The sequence below is a fragment of the Amphiprion ocellaris genome, chromosome 10, assembly GCF_022539595.1.
Source record: "Amphiprion ocellaris isolate individual 3 ecotype Okinawa chromosome 10, ASM2253959v1, whole genome shotgun sequence".
NCBI classification, from domain to species: domain Eukaryota; kingdom Metazoa; phylum Chordata; class Actinopteri; family Pomacentridae; genus Amphiprion; species Amphiprion ocellaris.
This window is the reverse complement of record NC_072775.1, coordinates 3448220-3473398: the sequence shown is the minus strand read 5'-3', so window position 1 is coordinate 3473398 and position 25179 is coordinate 3448220. Positions and strand designations below refer to the sequence as shown.

The 25179-nt window shown below is 39.5% G+C and overlaps 1 protein-coding gene across 1 annotated transcript; it reads left to right on the top strand.

Annotated features, from left to right (window-relative positions):
* Nucleotides 1–51: 51 nt before the first annotated feature.
* On the top strand, nt 52–22997 carry LOC111568872 (protein Niban 1-like). Its single transcript, XM_023270728.3, has 14 exons — nt 52–990; nt 3483–3613; nt 3734–3871; nt 3961–4078; nt 5864–6025; nt 15942–16057; nt 16147–16251; nt 17534–17696; nt 17773–17954; nt 18164–18310; nt 18400–18510; nt 19252–19359; nt 19447–19558; nt 21236–22997. Exons 1-14 carry the CDS (start codon nt 936–938, stop codon nt 22756–22758), a joined length of 3171 nt encoding a protein of 1056 aa, XP_023126496.2. The 5' UTR covers nt 52–935; the 3' UTR covers nt 22759–22997.
* The last annotated feature ends 2182 nt before the right edge of the window (nt 22998–25179 follow it).

Genomic DNA, 25179 nt, shown 5'->3' with positions numbered 1-25179 from the left:
CCTGGACCAAAATATTGCGCTCCAAGGAAAATATGAGGAGGAAAAATGAACACAAACATCTCGCAATACAGTGGAACACAATACACACCACAAAGGATCTCTCTGAGGACACAGAGGAGGATGTCAGTCATCTGGTTTGAAATAAATTGGGTGTTACCAGACCAAAAGGAGCAAATTAGCAAGTTGGTTTGGTGAAGTCACAGTTTTATGCAACTGACAGAAAATAAACACAACAGTTGTGTCTTTCTTTGCAGCAGAAATATGACTTGTCATAGCAGAAAAGCTAAAGGTGTATCTGATGACTTTAGTTAGAAATTAAGTAAGATTATTTAAAAAAAAACTAAAACTAAACTACAAAAACATTTACACTGAAATCCCACTACGAGGAGTTTACTCAAATATTTTTTGTCATTTTGTCCTTTTTTGTGGTCATGTTGTGTCTTTTTGTGGTTGTTTTGTGTGTATTTGTGCTCATTTTGTTCCTTTTTTGTTAATTTTCAGACTGTTTTGTGGTAATTTTGGAGGCTTGTGTCTAGCTAACTGCATTCATTTGGTTTTGTTTCCTGTGTCAGTTTTGTTGTTTTGTGTCTCGGTTTGTGTCATTTTCTGTCTTGTTTTTGTCATTTTGTGTCTCGTTTTTGCCGTTTTGTGTCCTGTCAGATTGCTGCTGTCTCCTCTCTCTGCCAGCAGATGGCCCTACAGGGGAGCCGGTGGAAATGATGCTGGTCTGACAGATTTCACTCATCCTTTAACGTCCCGCCCAGCTCACCACACACTGACTCAGAGAACAGAGGAAATGATCTGAGCAAAACCCCTCTTTGACACATCAGAGCTGCTCCTGCTGCGAATAGGCTTCCTGTTTACTCTGTGTACATATTCAAATCACTTCATTCAGCTTCTGCAGAGTGATTTGAGAGAAAGAGAAGCGCTACAACATGGGAGCATCTTCCTCTGGCCTGTTGGATCAGGCCAAAATCAGCCACGTCAAAGGTAACCAAGAAATAAATCACTTTATTTTTTTTACCCGTTAATAACAAATTTGATGGTTCAGGTGCCTAATATCTGAGTGGAGGGGATAAATAGAGAGGAAGAAAGATGGTGTGAGTAAAATAATCGAAGCTATAGAGGCGTGAGTAGGAGTTCTAGTAGTAATAGTTGTTGCACAAGTTGTAAATGATGTGGAAATTGCAGTGATATTGCAGATATTCATTGTGTGGCAATTGATGAAAAGATATATTTTTGTTCCTTTAAGTATTGTATTACAACTTCCCTTATATCGCTTCTTCTAATTTTGATTGTTTATTGGGATTTAGATTGTTTTCGTTCATGTTTAAAGGCTCATAGCCGCAGTTCCAAGCATTAAATTACAGATTCACTTTGTTTTACAGTTTTTATAGCCCCTAAATATAAATGATTTCCCATCATTTACACTGAAATCCCACTACGAGGAGTTTATTCAAATATTTTTTTGTCATTTTGTGCGTTTTTGTAGTCATGTTGTGTCTTTTTGTGGTTGTTTTGTGTGTCTTTGTGCTCATTTTGTTCTTTTTTTGGTCATTTTCAGACTGTTTTGTGGTAATTTTGGAGGCTTGTGTCGAGCAAACTGCATTCTGTTGTTTTTGCTGTTTCGTGTCTCGTTTTTGTAATTTCATGTCTCGGTTTTGTCAATTTGTGTCTCGGTTTTGTCGTTTCCTATCTCGTTTTTGTCATTTTGTGTCCCGTTTTTGCCGTTTTGTATCTCATTTTGTAATTTTGTGTCTCGGTTTTGTCATTTCCGGTCTTGTTTTTGCTGTTTTGTGTCTCGTTTTTGTCATTTTGTGTCTCGGTTTTGTTGTTTCCTGTCTTGTTTTTGTCATTTTATGTGTCGTTTTGTCATTTTGTGTCTCGGTTTTATCGTTTTATGTCTCGTTTTTGTCGTGTTGTGTATGTTTGTATAGCACCTAAATATAAATGGTTTCCCAACATTTACACTGAAACCCCACTATGAGGAGTTTATTCAAATGTTTTTTGTCATTTTATGCATTTTGAAGTCATGTTGTGTCTTTTTGCGGTTGTTTTGTGCATCTTGGTGCTCATTTTGTTCCTTTTTTGGTCATTTTCAAACCGTTTTGTGGGCATTTGAGGTCTTTTTGTGGTCATTTTGGAGGCTTGTGTCGAGCTAACTGCATTCAGTTGAGCAGCATTCGTGTATTTTTGCCCTTATTAGACAGTTTACAGCAAACAGGAAATGCAGGGAAGGGTATGATATACAACGAAGGTGCTGAGAATCTTAGGGCATTATGGGGTATATGGGACGGGCTTTAACCACCAGTGAGATAGAAACACAAGAAAGAGAGTTATAGTTGTAAGTTTAATAAAAAATGTGTTGGTTTTTAAGGTGATTTTGACTTTAAATGAACACTGTGTGAATTTGTGCGTATTCCTCCATGTGTGCATTCCTATATGTGTTATCAGCACGGTCACATCCTGCCTCTAATTCCTGCTCCAAACCAGAATGTAATTACAGCCATTTCCAACTATTATATTATTATGGGATATATCCGTCTCTATCTGTGTTTGTGTGTCAGTCTGGAAGATGAAAGTGAGGTCAGAGATCGACCCAAAGAGTGCATGATACCGAGCACACTCTGTAAACAAACCATCAGCAGCACATTATGAGCGCTCCACGTTCACAGAGTTCAGAGTAAAGTCAGTGTTGCAGGGTTCTGGTTGTTCATTTGACAAATTCAGACAAATTAAGTGATTTCACGCCCACAAACTGTGACTCTTGCGTCAGTTATTTGTTCATGCATGAGTTATCCTCTTCTCACCTCCTGTCCTGCAAACTCATTACTGAACTCAGAGCAGCATTTAGCCATTTTGTCATTTTGTGTCTCAGTTTTGTCATTTCCTGTCTTGTTTTTGTTGTTTTGTGTCTCGATTTTGTTGTTTCCTGTCTCGTTTTCATCATTTTGTGTCTCGGTTTCGTCACTTTGTTGTCTCGGTTTTGTCACTTTGTCTCGGTTTTGTCACTTTGTGTCTCATTTTTGTCACTTTGTGTCTCGGTTTTGTCCTTTCGTGTCTTGTTTTTGTCATTTTGTGTCTTGTTTTGTCATTTTGTGTCTCGTTTTGTCATTTTTTGTCTCGTTTTGTCATTTTGTATTGTGGTTTTTAATAAAAAATAACTGGATATCACTCAAATGTCAACTAGTAACAACCACCCTCTAATTAGCTAAACAATAATAAAATGAGCTGATTCAGAAACTGTTTCATGTTTTTTTTAATTAAGTTGAGATAATCATGACAGATGTTTATTTTTTGGCAATATATCAAATTTTATATGGAAAATAACAAATTGTATTTCTTTCCATAGAGGAATATTTTCTTCCTTGAATAATAACTTTTAGATTATACATAAGTGGAAAAATTAATATCATAAATTGTGAGAAGCTGCAGGTGTTTTGCAGAGGAAATATTCTATGTGTTTGTTTGTGTGCATCCAGGACTCGTCGACAGCACATTCCAGATCTTCAGTGAGTTTTACCGTCAGCAGTATTCTGTTGCCTATTTTGAACATTTACACCAGGAGGTGGAGCCTAAGAAAGAGGGGCGGGGCCTGTTGCTCACACACAGGGTAGGAACTCATCAGCTATCAATCTATCACCATCTATCAATACTGCTTTACTCTAACTATAAATTTGTGATAATTCCTAATGATGATGAAGTTTAATCGGCGTTGTTTGTGTGTGTGCAGCCTCAGTATCCTCCAGAAGAAGTGTTGTATCAAGGAAATGTGAAGTTGTCCTGCTGGGACGAGCAGGGAAAGAAATTCAGAGAGCGATACGTCATCCTGAGGAGAGGCTACAAAGTGGAGATTCATGACAACTTGGAGGTAAGGCACACAAATACACATTTCCACACACAAGACATGACATTTGTTGTCTTAATGATTGTGGTTGCTGAACATGTTTCTGTTTGTAGACGTTCAATCGTGGAGGTGCAGCAAAGTTGGTCCTCCAGCCAGCAGGGGGCGAAGTGTTCACCTCAGAGGAGGAGTCCAGAGCTCACCTGGACAAAACCTGTGCTGCAATACTCAATGGTATTTAACATTCTCTAGTGCAGACAATAGACTGCTATCCTTTTCGCTTTCCCCTCACCCCAACAAGTTGAAGCAGATGTCTGGCCTCCCTGAACCTGCTTCTGCCAGATGTTTATTCCTCTTAACAGGGAGTTTTTCTTTCCACTGTCACCAAAGAGCTGCTCGTAAAACTGTAAGGTCTTGACCTTACAAAGTGAAGTGCCCTGAGATCACTTACAGTGTTGTTAGTTGTCACTATACATGGGGTTCTCGACTTATGTCAGAGTTCTGTTCCTATGGATCAATGTAAGTTGAAACTCCAGCGAAAATGTTAACAAAGCTGTTATGTGCATCACGATATCAATCAGTTCTTCATAAAAGTCATGAATACCAACAACTTTCATGCATGTATGAGTCATTTTACAAGAAGATAACAGAATATGTTGCACTGTTTTTACAACTTGATCTAATAATGTTGATGTTCGCCAGTGTTTCGCCCTGTTCCAAGTGTTTTATAAAATCTAATTTCAGTTCCATCGAGATATCTTTTCTTTTCTTCAAAGCACTGCCATCAGAAGAGTCTGACTTACACTTGGGAGCCATAATCAAGGGTTAAAAGTTAGCGAATGTAGCACAATCCAAAGTGGCGTACAACTGGAGAATGGAAACAAAGCCATCTGATAGCGCCGCCTGATGACGGATTCGTCTAGTTCCACGTAACGACGAAACGCCATAGGTCGAGGACGTCGTAAACCGAGGACCCCCTTTAGATAGAAAAACACCCAAACTGACCTAAACTTGAACTGAATAATACAAAGAGAAACTTAAACTCTCAGCACAATTCACACAAACCTGGAATCCATCCCAATCTCCTTATTTGTTTGCTGTATTTTCCTCTATAGAGCATAATTATAAAAGAGACGTCTGTAAAAATATTAACAGTAGGGGTGTCGGGATCCAATCTAAAGGTCAGGATTGGAGCTGATCAAGTCATTTTTTTACCTGATTGGTATCAGCATGAACATGAGTCTGATCCCTCATTTACGTCTGCTGTGACAGGTGTTTCAAAATGTACTCATCAAAATACTGGTTTCCACCATCCTTTGGAACTTGTGGACCTTCTTCACATGACATTTCAAACAATACATAATCAGAGCTTTACGACAAGGTTCATGACCACCTACGTAGCATTAAGGAACAGCTTGGATGCAGAAATGCTGTTTTTTTCTCAATGCATTGCAGTCGCTGCTATTAGATGGACTTCACCTGAACTATTGTGAAGACCACTGAAGAACAAGATTGTACAGTCTGGAGTTGGGGTAGAGTCAATATTCTTGAGTCTGAACAGGGAGAACTCAGGGAACATGAGGGGAAATATGATGAATTTCAGATTGATATACTTCCCATTTTATAATAATAGGAAGATGAAATTTGCTGAAGTTGTGCTATTAAGACATACTGAAGGTCTGAAGGTTTTTGGGCCAAACGAAACTTACCAAATATTTGAAATCTCCATTATCAAGACAGATAGACAGACAGACAGATAGACAGATAGACAGATAGACTATAGACAGATAGATAGATAGATAGATAGATAGATAGATAGATAGATAGATAGATAGATAGATAGATAGATAGATAGATAGATTGATAGACTGATTGATAGATTGATTGATAGATTGATTGATTCATGGCTTGTCTGATCATCAAACGTTGACATCAGCTACTACCATTAATGTTGAACAGCAGCTGCTTCATGGTTCACAGAGAACATCTGTAACTGTGCGTCTCTATCTGTGTGTCCAGGAGTGAAGGAGGATTCTTCTTCGGTGATGTCATCTCCAGATGTGTTTGCTGTGTATCTGCACCTGCCCTACATGGGCCACACCTGCTTCCTGTTTCAACAAGCGGAGGAACGACATCACTTCCTGTCTGGCCTCAAGACCTGTATCAGACACTGTGGCCTCGGTAAAACACTCACACACACTTTTACTCTGTGGCCCACTTTTACACTATGTTTGACATATTTAGTGTATAGATCAGTTAGCAGCATTCAGGGCTGAAAAATGAAGCCAATGAAAGGTGCCAGAAACTACAGTTCCTCAAATGACCACTTGGGGCTGACTCTAAAAGTGAGTCAATCCCCACAGAGCTCCATGTTAAAATGTCCAACTTTACAGCAGAAATAAACATGTTCACAGCCTGGAACAAAAAACAGTTTCAGTCACTATAGCTAGTTTTCCTGTTCACAACTATTGTACAGTAGAAAGATTTATATATAAGTCACTCATTTAAATTGCATTAGGGCTTGAAGGTAGGCATAATTAAGAGTGTCTAGAGATGCTTTCATGGCCCATCTCAGCTCCAATCACAATCCACACATCTTTGCCTATTTTTAGATTAAACAGTTCTTAATAATCAGACATCAGCTCATCACTGGGCTCCAAAACTGCTGCTCAGGAAATATATGGGGGTATCATTGGTTGTTTGTCCATCTGTGTTGGGTTTTCATGTTCGTTTTTGTAGGGTCAGAACTTTAGCTTTAAATTAATCAAGTTAATTTGTATAATTACTAATGCTGTAGGGTCTTAGCTTTTATGTTTATGTTATGTACTATTCGTAAAGGATTAGTATTACCTGGGGTTCTCTGGTAAATTCCTGCTCTGTCCAACATGCTGAACCGACAGTGTCGCCATGACAACATAATCTCTGCTTTCCAAAACCCTTAGGCCGATACGCCACTGTTAAAAGCCTATGTTGTAACAACGCTATTGTTAGGGTCTCGTTACGTTTGGGCACAAAAATCACTTGGTTAGGTTTATGGTTCGGGTTAAAATGACCACTTTTAACGTGGTGTGTAGTCGTCATGGCAACAGTAAATATGTCAAAGCAGCAGCGTGACCCGAGAACAGCGGGCAGCGTTGTCGGGATAACGGGCCGTCAGGACGTTCGTATTCAGCCTGTTGAAAGATATGCTTACTGCACGCTGCTACGCATGTCATCCATCTCTATATCCTCCTAGATTTCCCTCTTCTTGTTGATCTGATTTTGCCGTTTCTGCGAGTGGTCCTTGGACCTGTTGTGTATCGGCCTACTCCTGCATTTGCTCCTAAAATGCTGTCAATAATTTCCACTGCAGCCTCCAGAATTTAACTGGGAAAGAGGTAGAAAAAGGTACGCAGTAAAAAAAAAAGACAACTAAAAAACCCCCAATCACTGAGCTGCAGATTCGCAAGGGACTATTCGGTATTTGGCGAAATATGGTAGGGTATTTGCAATGGAATTTTTACTTCACACATTACAGACATGGCGCATTCGTATGGAATTAAGATCACAGACATCCTCCATAATTATTACAAATCACCATTGGTCCCGAGGTAACACTAACCACGTACGAATAGAGCTTTAGTTAGGTTAAGTTCTGTAATTTATATTATTGTGGGGTCCGAGCTACGTCATGACATCAGTTAGGGTGTTCTCCATCATTATTAAGAGTCTCAGCCTTAATATGCATTATGGTCAAGTAAAGGAGTATTATATAGAAATTTTGCAGAGTTTTAATCCTTAATATGTAAATTACCTAGACACAATATTTAAACTTGTTAGAGTAACTTTGTAGCACCAATCATAGGCTTTTAAATTGGAAAGCACTTTGGCGTTGTTCTAAAAATGTGCTATTTTAAAAAAGTTGACTTCTATGTAAAGTCAGTGGTATCGTACCATAACAAAGACAAAACTAAGTGATTTTAAGATGCCAACATTCCCAGTTTTCTGGGGGTTAATGCTGCACAGTATAAGTAGCTGATAATGTAGAATTACCACATCAGAAAAAAACAGTGTCAACCACTGCCCTGAAGGGAAGGAGTGAAAGATTGAGATAAGACTGATGCCTGAGACATGTCACCACAGTTAAGAGAGACTTTTCAAAGCAGACTGAACTTCCTCCTACATATTATGGGATCAGATAAGAGATAAGATAAAACGTTTACATCCTTTCTATTTCAGTGTAAAACTAAAAATAAACAAGAAATATACATAAGTACTGTTGATAGTGCACAGATTCTTCTATATGTAGAGAAAATTGATAGTTTACAGTCTTCTAAATGTAGAAAATACTGCACAAGTTTAGATGCAATGATGTTGCACCTGCATCAAGTATGAAAGTTTGTCTGTGTGTGATCTACTGAGAGCAATGCAGGCTGAATTCATGAGCTGATTGGGTCATACAAACGGGTCAATGACAAAAACAAGTACACCCAATGGGAAATCTAGTATTTTTTCTGACATATTTAGACAAAATAGATTCAAATGACATCACTTAAATAAGCTTTTTATTCTTGTATTCAACAAAACTATTAGCAGTTGTAATATTGTTGTGGTAAAGATGGGTTACGTCTGCCAGCATACATTAGCAGGAATAACTTGCTGCTTTTGGTGTTTAGCATAATTATGCACCAGTTAATTATGATATTAGCTCACTGAAAAATTGACCGTTTCAATGCAAAACTCTTTCATGTGCAAGATGTCTGATTGCCTGTTTCAAATCAACGTTTCAGTAGCTGCATTTCTTATTATTCAGTCATTCCTTGGTAGATATTTAAGTGTGTTAAGGATCAATATACTGCTGAAAAGCTGACTTGTACTTCTGGACAGATGGCCTCACGTTATCTTGAAACTTTCTATGAATTTATGCTTGAATCAATGTCTGCAAGCTGTTTAGTTCCTGAGGCAGTGAAATCTATGCCATTTGTAGATCCTTTTAGATCCCTTGTCAGAGTCATAGATCCTCACACCTTAATTTCAGAAGGCCTTAAAGAGATCTTTACCTCTTAGCATGATGGAACACTTTAGGAACAAAGGAAACAACAGAACCCTTCAGATTAACCCCCCGGCCAAAATATACCTGGGTTTAATCTGGCCTGTTACACACAGATCAAGTCAATCTTAGTTTAAGACAACACAAAAAGATATTCAGCTGAACTCTGTTGTACAGAAACAGCTGAAAGCAACACCAGCCAATGTGGATGTTCTTTTACAATGATTGCATAATTTTTTCTTGGTTTTCAATTCAGTTTTCCTTTGATTTGAACTTTTTTAATTGTAAGCACAAAGACATTCTAGTTATGTTCTTTCATAATGATTTACTTGCTGAGCATACCAGAAAAAAAACTAAATAACTGAACAATTAAGAGTTCAACATGCTCCCCAAGGTATACTTTGACCGGGGCTTTAAACTGGCCTGTTACCAACAGATCAAGTCAATCTTAGTTTAAGCACAAATCAAAGACAACACAAAGAGACATTCAACTGAAATCTGTTGAACAGAAACCAGCCAATGTGGATGTTCTTTCATAATGTCTTGCTTAATTTTTTTTGTGGTTTTCAATTCAGTTTTTCCTTTGATTTGAACTTTTCTTCATCAGGATTTGCTTGCTGAGCATACCTCTTTCTAAAAACCCCTAAATAACTCAACAATTAGGAGTTCAACATGCTTAATCTTTAGGCCTAGGCCAGTTTATACCCAGGTATACTTTGACCGCAGGGTTAATCTGACTGTTAGACCTGATTAAGAGGTTTGAAAGAGACTTGCTCCATCTTTCACTTCCTACAGAGGTTCTAATCATTGGCACAATCTGGAGCCCCTGATTCTATTCTGATGAATTTACAGGTGTGATAAATGATTTAAGGGGCGTTCAGACTTTTTCTGAATGCCTGCTCGGTTTTAGTATTTCTTCAAATGACTACAAAATCTAAGTTTTATGTCATTTGTTTGAGGATACCACCTTCACCCATAGGTGGTGCTTCAAAGAGGATCATGTGTTTGCTCGTGCACATATGGTTAGAAAGTCATCAGTATTTATGACTTTTTTACAGGTCTGTATGTATAAAATAACCAACCATCTGTTATGACTTTTTGTGGCCATAGTATATGATAGATGCTGATCTCCAAAAGTTATTTGATCGAAGTTTGGCATAAAGACTGGAAGCAGAGGTAAACTGCTAACTTGGCTCTGTACTGAAAGTCTCCTTTTTGTCGTCTTGTGTATCGATTTTGTCTTGGTTTTGTCATTTTCTGTCTCGTTTTAGTCATTTTGTGTCTCAGTTTTGGTGTTTCATGTCTCGGTTTTGTCATTTTGTCTCGGTTGTGTCGTTTTGTCATTTTCTGTCTCGATTTTGTCGTTTTATGTCTCGGTTTTGTCGTTTCGTGTCTCATTTTTGTCATTTTGTATCTCAGTTTTGTCGTTTCCTGTCTTGTTTTTGTCATTTTGTGTCTTGGTTTTGTCATTTTGTGTCTCAGTTTTGTCATTTTGTCTCAATTTTGTCATTTTCTGTCTCGATTTTGTCGTTTCGTGTCTCATTTTTGTCATTTTGTCTCATTTTTGCCATTTTGTGTCTCGTTTTTGTCATTGTGTGTCTCAATTTTGTCGTTTTCTGTCTCGTTTTTGTCATTTTGTGTCTGTACTGAAAGTTTATTAAAAAGTTAATTAAAATAAATCATGCAGTGTAGAAATCACTCACTTTTTTGCTGATGGATTGGAACATGCTTTTATTCTAAATTAGTCAAAATACATCCTGATTAATGTGCATTTGGAAACGTTTTAGTTTTTAACAGCTAAATGGTGTCTGAGTGACTTGTGTACTGTCAGACGAGGGTATAAACTATGTGTTGCTGCCGGTTGGCTTGCCTTCCGTCATGTTGTGGCAGTTGCCGGGGCGACAGATAAAAATATTAATGCTGCTGGCTTCCTGTGTGGTTAGCAAGGATATAGACCTAAAACAAACCCCACTCATCACTGGAAGTTGTGCAGTATCAAAGGCACATCATGTCCTATCTGCACCAAGACGTCCTGAGCAGCAGCAGGAAGTAACACACTGATGGCCGATATTAACAGAAGCCACAGTACACAGAACTGCATTGGTCTCATTAATGCCAAGTTAATACATCGGTCTCTTCTTTAAATATTTCCTTCTCTTACTTTCCTTCACAGCTAACCTAAACAAAGTGTTCTTAAAGCTACACTAGTTGATATTATTTGTTTGTTGTCATTGAGTCAAATGAAAAAAAACCCATAGAGATTTATTACTGAATGCTGCAGTTTGTTTCAGCTCTTTGATACGTTCTGCTCAATGTTTGGGTTTGGAAACACACAAGCTGATTATTGAGGATTTAATAAGGCAACTTTCAAAAGTCTCTAAAAGTCACAATAGCATCCATGCATCCATGCATCCATCCATCGAGGAGGCAGCAGATGAAGCAGGTCATTCAAGACGTCCCTCCTTCTGGCAACACTTTCCAGCTCTTCCTGGAGGATCCCAAGGCGTTCCCAGGCCAGATGAGATACGTGATTCCTACAGTGAGTTCTGGGTCTACCCCAGGGTCTCCTCCCAGGTGGACGTGTTCAGAAAACCTCCACAGGAAGTCTCACTGGAGGAATCCTAATCAGATATCCAAACCTCCTCAGCTGGTTCGTTTAGAGGTGAAGGATCAGCAGCTCTACTCCGAGCTCCCTCCAGACGTCTGAGCTTCTCACCCTATCTCTCAGGCTGAGCCCAGCCACCCTACGGAGGAAGCTCATTTCAGCCATTTGTATCCACGATCTTGTTCTTTCGTTCACTACCCAGAGCTCATGACCATAGGTGAGGGTAAATTGGTAAATCTTTATCACGACGGTTCGATACAACGTCTGCATTACTGCTGTCACCACACCAATCCACCTGTCCATCCCACGCTCCATTTTCCCATCAATCGTGAACAGTTTCCTGAGATACTAGAACTCCTTCGCTTGGGGACACAACTCCCCCCTAATCCGGAGGGATCAGTCCACCGGTTTCCTGCAGAGAACTACGGCCTCTGACTTGGAGGTGCAATCATACCAGCTCTGACCTAATAACATTTCTGTATTGCTTTCAACACGGTACAAGTCTGAACTGCACTCAGTCACATTAACGGATAGAAATGCACGAGCAGTGATACTTTTAGTTGTGTAAAGTGATAAAGGAAAAAAGCCTTTCCTCTAAGTTTATTAAGTGTCTGCAGCATCAACAGCAGAATCTATAAAAGGGGCTCAAAAGCAAGAGAGCGGCATTTATTAATTAGTTCAAATTCTAAATGATCCCTCACATGGAGACAAGATCAGTCCAGGTCACGATCCAACAACAAATCACACTGTGTACTTTTCTTCACATCAGATATTCATTGTTCAGGGCTATTTCTTCTGAGTTTATTAAATGTCTGTAGATTCAAACAGCAGCCCGAGGGTCTCCTAAGAGAAAGAGCTGCATGCATTTACACACTGAGCACCAGCAATGACTTCACTACTTCTTATACACTACCGTCCAAAAGCTTGGGGTCATCCAGGCAATTTCATGTTTTCCATAAAAATTCCCACTTTTATTCATGTGCTAACATAACTGCACAAGGGTTTTCTAGTCATCAATTATCCTTTCAACACCATTAGCTAACACAATGTAGCATTAGAACACAGTAGTGATGGTTGCTGGAAATGTTCCTCTGTACCTCTATGGAGATATTCCATTAAAAATCAGCTGTTTCCAGCTACAATAGTCATTTACCACATTAACAATGTCTACACTGGATTTATCATTCATTTAATGGCATCTTTATTGAAAAAAATTGCTTTTCTTTCAAAAATACGGACATTTCTAAGTGATCCCAAACTATTAAACGGTAGTGTAATTTTAAATAAGCTGCTGAAAGTGTCAACCAGCTGCTGTCTAACTACAGGTGGGTTTTAGAGCTCATCTCAACGGTACAGGCGACCGTTTATTTAACACTGACTAAACAGAGCACATATTATCGACACAAAAGAGAAGAAAGACAATCTAGGACAAATAATTGGAATCATTTAGAACCAGTGAGGATTCTGTATGCACCTTTAAACTTGAAATGTCGCATTCAAGTTTTAATGGAAACTGTGTCTCCACATTTCTGCATTTTCGTGTCTTTTGGGCTAATTCACATGACAGTGAGTGATTATTTAGAAACAGGACGTCTATCTATGGTACAGTCTTGTAGAATTATACTTCCAACAGATTCTCCGATGCTTCACTTCACAAATGAATGACCTCAGCAAGGAAATGATCTCATACCAGTCAGTTTTTAGCTGTCCTTGTGATTCATACCGATGGTGAGAAACCGAAGCACACTTCCGTCAGCACTAGTGGAGCTTTCTGTTCCTCAAATTTCTGCAATCGGTTTGGCAAGAAAAAAAAGCTTGAGCTCCTTATGGGGAACTAAACCGCAAAACGACTAATATTTGAGATTCAGTGAAGAAAGAAACAACATAAAAAAATTTCAGAATCAAAGAAGTGAAACTTGACACTGATTAAACGGCAAAACAAGACGTGTATGTGCTAAAGCTGAACGAGACAAATCTGAGCAGTTTCTGTCAACTGAAGAGTCAAAACCAGCAGTGGTGAAGTGGTAGAGTTACTTCTTGTTTAACTGCATTGACATTGTGTTTTTTTTCTCTATGGTTTTTTAAAATGATCTGGGGGTGTTTTATGGCTTCATTAGTTGGCTGGCAGTATAAATATGATGTGAAAAGAGAGGGGGTTGGGAAACTGCAAGCAAAAGGTCAACTCTAACTCCTACAGAATACCAACAGAAGTGAACACATCCCTGTGCAACGTCATGTAAATGCCAAATGATTCCAAACGGTTTCATTATAAGCTGAAGAGTGTTTTGTCTTATGAGTATTTTAAAATAAGTACGTTAGAAAGACCATATTAAAGATTAATTGAAACTTGACAAAGATGGAGAAGGATAGATTAGTGACCAACTAAAAATGTACAAATTCAGATGTCAAACAATTTTCACATATTTGTTGAAACTAGAAAGCCAGTTTTAAAGTGCCAAAATGTAAATTAAAGTTAATGAAAACTACAAAAGTAAAGTGTCTTCAGGAAAGCAGAAGGATAAATGAGATTAACTGAACACTACTTCAGTTAAACCACAGTTAAAATATACTTTTAACAGTGAATTAAGAAACCAATACAATACAATAACTTTATTAATCCCCAGAGGGAAATTCAATAATTCAATATAATTCAAAAATATTATTAATAAATAAATAAATATGTATTATTATTATTATTATTATTATTATTATTATTATTATTATTATTATTATTATTATTATTATTAATAATAATAATAATAATAATAATAATAAATACATATTACATTAAATATTTAATATTAAATATGTAAATAGTAAATTAAATAATAAATTAAAAATAAATAATAAATAAAATATTAAATAAATAATAAATAAAACACAATAAATATTAAATTCAATATTTAATATTTAAATATTAAATTAAATATTGAGTTAAATAAATTAATAATTGAATAAATATTCAATCTCTTAAAATATTAAATTACATCTCAAAATGACAAGTTTTACGACACTATTTGATTCAGCACCTGTGCAGTTATAACACTTATCGATTAGTATTGCTACTCATAAAAGAATCTGTGCAGTATTGTTCTTTTCACATCCAGAGGATTTTGGACAATCTGAACTAGTACTTATGGAGACTAGCGGTCAAAAGTTTTAAAATGCACCAATTTTTCCAGTTTTTTAAGAAATTCAAGTAGTTCAGGTCCAGTGAATAGCTTGAAATCGTGCAAAGGTAAGTAGTGAACTGCAAGATGTTTAAAAAAAAAAGGTAAGATTGCGCAAAACTGAAAAATAATGAACATTTAAGAATTATACAAAGTTCAGGGAACAGAAATGGATTAACAACTTAAAGCTGTTCTGCAGGCTTGAAAGTTGGTGCTATCAAATCCTACAGGTGTCCCAACTTTCCTAGATCACTTCCAACCCCCTCTGTCTGCATTAAAGTAGTGCTGGAACACACTGTGGAACCCTCCTGAGCATTATTAGAACAGGACAGTACTGCAGAAAGTAGTGTGTTGCTATAAAAATGGAGAGGAAAAGATAATTAACAATAGAAGAGAGACAGACCATCATAAGACTTTGTGTGAGCACAGTTTTCTTCACCATCAAAAGGCTCAGAAACTAGGGGAAACTGACAGGAAGTGGTTTGGAAGACCCAAAACCACAACAGAACCAGAAGACCAGTTTCTGAGAACCAACATCTTGGTGATAGGAGCTCACAGGACAACAGCTTCCAGCACAGCTTCCTAGCGGTCGTAGTAAGAAGTCTCAGGTTCAACTCTAAAATCTGCCCAAAACAGCTTGAATTGCAGCCAGAATAACACAAAATCTGTCTAAAACAACCTAAAATGTGGCTAAAATGACTAAACTTGTCCAAAATTACTTAGAATTTTTCCAAAAATGAGCTAAAATCTGACTAAAACCTTTTCAAAAGGACTTCAAGTTTGTCAAAATGTCTTCAAATGATTCAAAATTTGACCAAAATGACTTCATATCCACCCAAAACAAAATGAAATGCGGCCAGAATAACACAAATTGTGTAGAAAACAACCTAAAGCGTGGCTGAAATGACAAAACCTGTCCAAAATTACGAAAAGATGTCCAAAACTACTTAAATGCGGCCAAAATGACACAAAAAACTGTCCAAAATGATTGAAAATCTGCCCAAAACCAGTAAAATGTGGCCAGAATAACACAAAAACTTATCCAAAATGATTGAAAATCTGTCTTAAAACCTTTTCATAATGACTTCAAGTTGGTCAAAATGTCTTAAAATGACTCTAAACTTCACCAAAATAACTTTAAATCCACCAAAAACGAAATAAAAATGCTAATTTCTTCTCTGTGGGATTGTTAAAGGTAAACGTATTGTACTGTAGAAGTGGTACAGAGAAAAGGATGAACATTACTTCCTCCTAATTCCTCCAGAGTCATAACTAACCCCAGCACTCTTGCAGACCCCTGGTGTGATTCCTCCCATGAGAAGCAGGCGTTCAGCCGAGCGCTCCGACTCTACCGGCTGGACAAAGGCTGCTATGAATCCTGGGAGATGCTGCTGGGCACCGAGGAACAAGTCAGTAATCACACGCACATGTTTACTTCCTACTTCTGTCTGTGGATGCTTGTCTATGAGCGAAACAAACCGCCTGTTTGCTCATCCAGGTGTTGGCCTCCCAGGTGATGGAGGAACTGTTGCCGTGGTTACACAGTCAGCTTCAGTCCAGGGTGAAGGGCAAGAAGACTGAACGGATACGACTGTGGCTGGCGGTGAGTTTATTAGCAGCTATTGTCACATAAATATGCTGGTTCTCGCGTTGTTAAGTTATTTCTGACAGTCCCTGAAGGCAGCACATGACGGCTTTAGACCACCATTGTTTAATTCAGATTCTTGTTCCTTTTGATGCCTGGTACCACTAAAGGTATATTACCTGAAGAATACAATGAACACGACAAAAAAGCAGCTGATTCCATAATAAAAGAAGCTGGTGGAGAACATCCAAGACGCATGACTGCAGTCATCAGAAACAATGGTGAAGAATCAGTACTAACTCCTGTGTGGATCATGGGACTAAAACAGACAGAAAAGAAAACATGGAATCCTAAAAGCTGTTTTTGGCAGCACAATGGCATAGATATTGATGGAAGAACTGAAGTGATTTAACCCTAACCCTAACCCAAAATTTAGATCATTATCTCAAAGTGATTTTTTTTTTCTGTTATCTCTGCTGTCTTTCACTCCATGTTTACTGACAAATTCAGCATCACAGGTTTAGTAGATTTTCAGCTCGGTGTTGTTGATATTTAATTGAAAAATTCAAGGTTCGGGTAACTTTATTTATACCTGTGGGTGGATTTCTTGTGCAGAAAAAGGATGATTGCATTTGGCATTTTGGCAAAAAACAGGATAAAAACAGAAAATTTGTATCTGTATTTAGCAGATGTTTAATTCTATCTTATTTTACTTCCAGCTGCTCTTGATGTAGTTGATCTTTTGTTTGCATTTTAATAATTTATTGCTAAGTTTCTGATGCTGACATCTTTTATTCTCCTACTCAACTACATTTTAAACAAGGTCTTCGTACCTCGATGTGCTTTGAAATTAACCCTCATGTCGTCCTGCGGGTCAAAATCGACCCGTTTTAAAGTTTGAAAATGTGGGGGAAAAAAAAAAAAATTCACAGTGAAACTTTCACAGTGATTTTTTCTGAATGTTCTTAAAGAAAATATTAGAAGTTTTACTGATATATATGGAATCACTTTAGATATTTTTAGGATTTTTTTTGAAGATTTTTACAAATTTTTTGAAAATATTCACAAGAATTTTCTTGCCAAATTTGGGGGATTTTTTTTAAAAATAAAACTTTCAAGGGAAACTTTTAAGGAATTATTGGAATTTTCTTCCTGAAGGTTTTGCAAATTTTCAGAAATTTGGGGAATTTTTTTGCAGAATTTTTGGATTTTTTTCAGACAAGGAAACAATATTTTCTGGTGCCTGTAAATGAGGACAACAGAAGGGTTAACTAAAGGTTGAGTGAATGACTTTGTGCAGATGGTGCAGGCGACCTACTCTCTGGTTCTGGAGCAGCTGGCTGCAACTCTGGAGGTTCTGAGGGAAGAATGTCGCCAAACAGCATCGGCCAATCAGGCGCTGATCAGAGCCAACCTGGACGAGATCATGTCCTCCCACTGCTTCCTGGAGCAGAAAATCACAGGTACAGCAGGTTTTCTGTTAACACCTGAAGTCTGAACAAACATCTGTCTGACGTTTCTATCAACGTTCTGCTGCAGCGTGTATCTGTGAAGAAGTGGTGAAGGTGTGCAGCGAGTCTGTAGCTCCGTACATGTCGTCCATCCTCGAAGCGCTGACAGAAAACATCAGCTCAGGGATCATTGGGATGCAGCAGATTCTGCACACAGAGATGGATTCAGCGTTTTCCCGCACAAAGGAAGGAAAGGAGGACACGAAGAAGGTCTGTGTGTGTCATCTACATACCTAGAAATGTCCTGATTTTAGAAAGAAAAACAGTTTTTATTAATGAAGATAACATTAAATGAATCAGAAATACAGTCAAACTCATTTAGAGCAACTTTAAATAATATAGAGCAACTTTAACTCATTTAGAACAACTTTAACTAATATAACTCACAGTTGTGGTTGAATCTGTGTTGTGTCGTCCAGGCTTTGTCCAGCCTGAGCTCCATCAGTCTGGATCAGAGCTTCAGGCAGGTGGAGAACCTGACAGAGAAGTATGAAGCCTTGAAGCAGCGGTTTGAACTGGGCAGCGCTCAGAGACTGATTCACTCGGCACATCTGGAGATGGAGCAGGTACGAAGGGCAGCCGTGACTTTCTGAGGACTCTAAGAAGAAGAAGCAGAGAAGCTCAGAGGTTAAATGATGTTTGTTTTACGTTGCAGCTGCTGGACAGTGCCGTCTACACCTTAGAGCAGTTCCTTCAGTCCTCCTCCAGACTGCAGCCTTCACAGGTTCCTGGCAGGTTGGAGAGAGCCAAAGAAAGAGTCCTGAAGGTGAAGAGGTCCAACCAGAGAATGTGACTTTAAGAAATGATGTTCAGCATCGAAAAACATCCACCACGTGTTTTTCAGTGTTTGTGATTAATATAGAGCAACTTTAACTAATGTAGAGCAGCTTTAACTAATATAGAGCAACTTTAACTGATTTTAGAGCAACTTTAACTCATTTAGAGCAACTTTAATATAGAGCAACTTCAACTCATTTTAGAGTGACTTTGACAAAAATAGAGCAACTTTAACTAATTTAGAGCACCTTTAACTAATATAGAGCAACTTAAATATTGAGCAACATTAATATAGAGCAACTTAGATATAGAGCAACTTTACCTAATGTGGAGCAACTTTATTGGTAGCATACGTGTTGAAATTTCATTCTAAATAATTTTTAAAAGTCCTGACATCTTGTTTAGTTATTTGTCTTTAGCTCACAGTTGTGTTTTTCATTGTTTCATTGTGATTCCTGTGTGTATTGGTGAAAAACCTCGTGGACAACATACAGCTTTGTGTTATTTTTGTTCAGCTTCTCAAACATAAATTCTTAAATTATCCAAGTTTGTTTAGTAGGTAGGAGACTTAACTTAAAAAGTAAGAAGATACCTCAACTTGAATTTAGTTACAAATTGCAGAAAAAACACAGACATTTGAGGCTAAAGGTCTCTTGAATGACATATTTTAGAGCGTAGAGGTGTTTAAACTAACCTCAGACTGTTAAATCCTGTGTCTTTGTGCGAGCAGCAGCTGAACTACGACAGCAGAGTTGTCCAGAGGAGACTCTATGAAGAAACCCTGCTGCAGATCACGCTGCCCTCTCTCACCAGGAGGATGGACGCCAACTGGAAAAGTGTAGGTCAAACAGCAGCAGTCTGTTTCTCACATATCACCGACTGAACTGTCACTCTGCAGAGCCTCACCTTTGTTTTCTGTGTCCAGGAGCTGCAGCAGTTCGAGAAGCACATCTTCTCCGACTACAGCAGCTTCATCCTGGTTCGTAACGTCTACGATGACGTCCTGAGAAACACGCTGAGTAAAGAGATAGAGACGGGTAAGGACTCAGGTTTACTGACTGGAGCTGTAATGATTGTGTGTTGAGCTCTGGCACTTTAAACTGTGAGTGACCTACAGCTCCTGCATAGATCTTCTTTGTAGACACGACTTTTAGGGGTTGTTCAGTTCATGGAGCACATTTGTTTTCTCTCCTGGAAGGCATTAATAGTGACAAAAAAAAGAGATGTTTTTACCCTTCTCTCCTCCGTGCAGCAGACCAGTCCAAGTGCAGAGTGAGTGTGAAAGTCGGTTTTGGAAAGTTTACTCACATGTTTGGACACAGGTCTCTCAAATCTGGCATCAGAGAAGTGTAGGGAGGGAGGAGGCTTCCGAAAACGGTTCAAACATCTGACAAGTAGATCTAACAGAGTACACTCAGGGAAGATTTCCATTCTACCTTAAATAAGAAAGCAAACACATTGCTGAGCTGTTGGTAAATTTAATATTTTATACAACATTAAATGGTATGCAGTAGAGAAGACATGACACTCCTTGCTGTCCCCCCTAAAAAAGAATGAAGCTTATTTATAACATGATAATGAACACAAACTCTTTCCTGGGTTGTAAGTATAACCTCATGGTGCAGTTTTTCATCCCGTATGAAACTCTGAGTCCAGCATTCCTCAGACAGAACAGTTTCCTAGAGCTGAGACTAAAGCATCTCCTTAGAAAGACCTGCAGCTTTGATTAGTTTTCACAAGTCCACCAAAGAGCCTCTTCAAACCGAAACTCCAAACCTGAGAACGGCTGAGATCTCTACTTTTACTTTTTGTCGTACAACCGACACATCCCACCGGACTATTCAGTGTCTCTAAAAACAACTAAACATAGGTTCCATCCATTATCTATACACCGCTAAATCCTCTATAGGGTTGCTGGGGGGCTGGAGTCTATCCCAGCTGACTGAGGGTGAAGGTAGAGAACATCTGGACAGGTCACCAGAGACAAACAATCACGCTCATATTCACACCTATGGACAATTTCGACAATTTGGACTGTGGGAGGAAGCCGGAGAACCCGATGAGAACCCACACATGTACAGGGAGAACATGCAAACTCCATGCAGAAAGATCCCAGGAAGGCCGGGACGTGAACCGGGGATCTTCTAGCTGCTGACCACCGACAGTGCAGCCCCTAAACATAGGTTAAGAGATGATAAATAAATGATAATCTAAGATCTTACATTAGATTTTCCTTTCACAGTACACTTGGGGCTGAAGTCAAATATTTCATGTGAAAATGTTGGTCAGATTGTTGAAGAAATTTCACTCTTAGTCCTTAGAAGTTTGCTGTAGTGGGGTGTTTATTTGTATTCTCACCAACACAGAGCATGAAGCTGTGAAGGTAAACCAACCCAGAGCATTTTGAGAGTAATCATTTTATAGGGATGGTCAGAGGGTGGATCAAAGGGTAGGGAGGGGGCTGTATGTAAATACCAAGATGAATAGTGGTTCAATTGGTTGCTAATCAGTAACAGAGGGTAATACAACATAGAACAAAAGGTCGTCGAATCAAGGAGTCTGGCAGACAGTAATAAATAAAAAAAGATGAAAGAATTGTGGATAATTGTGGGAAATGGAATGAAGAAGTGACATTGGAAAGTATCTGTAGCAAAAGGTGGGCTATTTTCTTCATCAGAGTGTAAACTGTGACTTTACCTCCTCTTGTCTCTCAGTGGTCCAGGACGCTGCCAGTAAGAAGACCAACAACCTCCTCCTGGACACTTCAGACCTGGCCATCAGTCAGTACAGTCTGCTGGGACAGACGCCTCCTCGCTCTGCACCTGGGAGTCCAGCCAATCAGGCTCGACGCTCCTCAGCGGCGCCCGGAGATGACCAAGAACCCGCTGCTGTGGTGGAAGATAGTAGTCAGACCAAACCTGATGCTGAAACCAAATCTGAACCCAGAACCAGTCAAAGCTCTGAGCAGATTGTGTCTCCTTTGATTGTTGTGACACAACAGTTTGATGAAGAAGCTCCACAGATCAAGGAAGAAGAAGAAGTCCAGATTGGAGCTGATGCAACACAAACAGCAGCTGAATCTTCCCACTCAGATGAAGCTCCTGAACCACCTGCTGATCCTGAATCCACCATCCCAGACTCTCCCAAACCACCTGCTGATCCTGAATCCACCATCCTGGACTCTCCTGATCCACCTGCTGATCCTGAATCCACCATCCCAGACTCTCCAGATCCACCTGCTGATCCTGAATCTACCATCCTGGACTCTTCTGATCCTGAATCCACCATCATAGACTCTCCTGATCCACCTGCTGATCCTGAATCCACCATCCCAGACTCTCCAGATCCACCTGCTGATCTTGAATCTACCATCCCGGACTCTCCTGATCCTGAATCCACCATCATAGACTCTCCTGATCCACCTGCTGATCCTGAATCCACCATCCCAGACTCTCCCGATCCACCTGCTGATCCTGAATCCATCATCCCGGACTCTCCTGATTCGCCTCCTCAGATCTCGTCCACAGATGAACCTGAACCTGCAAAGATTGAAAATCCTCCTCCGTCTGACCTCCCAACCTCAGATCAAACATCAGAGGAGCCTCCATCCATTCAGGCTCCTCCTCCATCACCTCCACCTGCGACAGAAAGCGAACTAAAAATCAGCCTCAGGTCTCTAAGCGAGGCGATTGGCTGCAGCTCTACAGAGGAGTCGGTTAATCAGACGAAGCCGCGGCAGACGACCGATAGAGCCGTTTACCTGAGAGGACAAATTAAAGACAACTGGGAGATGGAGAGGCTGAAGGAGGCAGGAGAGAAAGAGGGAAATGAGATAACCAAAGAGGAGAAGGAGGAGGTGATGGAGGACGGAGGAGGTGCACAAGTCAATGAAGACTGCAGTTCCACTGGACCGCCAGCAGAGAGCGCCACCACCTCAACCACAGAGTGTGAAGAGACGCTAAATGAGGAGGAGACCAGCGGTGAGGTCAAGTTAGAGACAAGAAAAGAAGATGAGGAAAAAGGAGATCAGGAAGAAAAGGTGAAGGAGGACGTCCTTCAGAGCCGTCAGCCAATAGAATCACAGCCAGAGAAAGCTGCTGAGCTGCCATTGGACAGTGTGGCTGCCATCAGAGAACTTGTTTTTGAGGTCATAGAGGTGGAGACGATAGTTACGCCCTGTCCAGCAGCAACAGAACAGGACACGAGTGGTACCATGACAACTCCAGACCATGACTGATGAAGCCTCAAAAAAAACCCTTTAAAGTTCTTATTAAATGGTTGGAGAACAGGAATCCAGACTGAGAGCTGTACTAATGTCTTTTTTAATAAGGTAAAATTTTATTTTATTTTTATTTTTTTAAATTCTGCAGTATTTTTTCTACAAAAAGCCTTTTTTTTTATATGAGCTGTTTTCATACACTGGTTATGTCAACACTGAAATGGAATAAATGATCCAATAAAGATATTAAGATGTTGTTTTTTGCCACTTAAAAGCTCTACCACCACACTGAAAAATCGCTCATTCATAAAGGTTTTGTATAAACAAAGTAAAAATGTAACATTATGTGTATTCATCCCAAACTGTTCAGTACTGGGATGACACTTCACTGGTTCAGTATGCCCTATAATCCAAGCAAACACTGTCAGAGGTGTACTTTTGTTGATGTAATCTCACTCCAGGAATCAAAGTTCTAGATCACTTTCCACCCAGAACATCTTAGCTGTAGCAGCTATAGCATGCAAGCAGGATTAGCCTTGAAATCCTCATACACAGCAACAATCTGAGACTTCCATCATACTAATGGGATCGAGAGGCTGATCCTTGTCTCCGATCCTGTTTGTGGTGTTCGTGGAAAAGATCTCTAGGTACAGCCGGGGTGAAGAGGGTGTCCAGTTTGGAGGCCTCAAGATCGCATGTTTGCTTTTTGCAGATGATGTGGTTCTGTTGGCTTCATCAGACCGTGACCTTCAGCAGCACTGGAGTGGTTTGCAGTGTGAAGCAGCAGGAATGCGGATCACCCCTGCAAGTCCAAGACCATGATTCTCTGTTGGAAACCAGTGGATTGCTCCCTTTGGTTTCGGGGGAGTTGCTTCCCATAGCGGAGGAGTTCAAGTATCTCGGGATCTTGTTCACAAGTGATGGGAAAATGGAGCGAGAGATGGACAGGCAGATTGGTGGCGGCAGCAGTAATGTGGGCATTGGACCAAACCGTCGTGGTAAAGAGGGAGCTGAGCCGCAAAGTGAAGCTCTAGATCTACCAGTCCATCTACGTTCCAACCCTCACCTATGGTCATGAGCTCTGGGTAGCGACTGAAAGAACAAGATCGTGGATACAAGCAGCCGAAATGAGCTTCCTCCATAGGGTGGCTGGGTTCCGCCTTAGAGATGGTGAGAAGTTCAGACATCTGGAGGGAGTTCAGAGTAGAGCTGATGCTCCTTCGTTTTGAAAGGAGCCAGTTGAGGTGGTTTGGACACCTGATTTGGATGCCTCCAGGGAGACTTCCTGTGGAGGTTTTCCGATCACATCCACCTGGGAGGAGACCCCGGGGTCGACCCAGAACTCGCTGGAGGGATAATATACCTCATCTGGCCTGGGAACACCTCGGGACGTCTGGAATGACCTGCTTCATCTGCTTCCTCCGCGACCCGGCCCTGGATAAGAGGAAGACAATGGATGTATGTTTGGATAGATAATTGGCCACAATGTGGAGCTCACACTGAGTCCCAACTTGGTTTGTCCACTGAATATATCAATCAGCTTATTCAAACAGTTATCTGTGTTTGACAAAAAAAGAGATAAAGGCAGTATTCTTGGTGCAATTTAAAATCTACTGGTCGTCATGGTTCATTTAGTTATGAATATGTGTCACAGGTGTCTTAATGGACTTTATATTTTACTTTAACATGAACTGGTGCTTCTTAGCCGACGTCCTGACTCCGATGAAGACGGAGTTGTGGTGAACAGTGAGTCTGTTTGCACAATAGTAGGCTGTGAATTAAGCAGTGTGGCCCCGTTTTCATACTTTAAAAAGTTTGCAGCCCAAACACACCAAACTGAGTCCCGAAATAGCTCTCCTGCAACCATAAAACAATCAGTTACCCATTTACATAAACAAAGAGCAACATTTGCAATAAATTTGCTTTCTTCCCACTTGAAGGATGCAAGTCAAGCTCTGAATAGTCAGATCTACCAGTTATTACCAGATACACAATACCTGACTCTTAGGTTGCTAATTGTGTCTGCAGTGTTGCTTTAAAACCAGTATATTGAGCTGAAAGATGCTAAAATGTTTCACAGAGCTGAGAGGAATAACTGAGTTAGTGATGATTCATTGTGGGTTCATCAGTACGGGTGACTCCAATGGCATTATAGGACATTTAAGTCTTTTCAGATGTAAATATAACAATTAGCACAGTACTAAAATATGTGACAGTGTGACCTGCTTTGTTTACATCTGTGCATAAATAAGTGGACAACGTGGTACATACTACTATACACACAATAAACTCACAAAAACAGCATGTTAACAAATTTACAAGACCACATCTTATAATATTTTAACGTGTCAATATGACTGTTAAACTTGTCTGCTTTATGAGGAATTTTCAGTTCATTGTCTACTACACTACATTTTCATAAATATATCTCAATATTTT

Excerpts from the sequence above, each read along its gene's own strand:
- LOC111568872 (XM_023270728.3), top strand. The coding sequence starts at position 936 with ATGGGAGCATCTTCCTCTGGCCTGTTGGATCAGGCCAAAATCAGCCAC. Across the intron at positions 991-3,482 it reads CAAAATCAGCCACGTCAAAG|GACTCGTCGACAGCACATTC; the intron begins GTAACCAAGAAA and ends GTGTGCATCCAG. Across the intron at positions 17,697-17,772 it reads CCTGGAGCAGAAAATCACAG|CGTGTATCTGTGAAGAAGTG; the intron begins GTACAGCAGGTT and ends GTTCTGCTGCAG.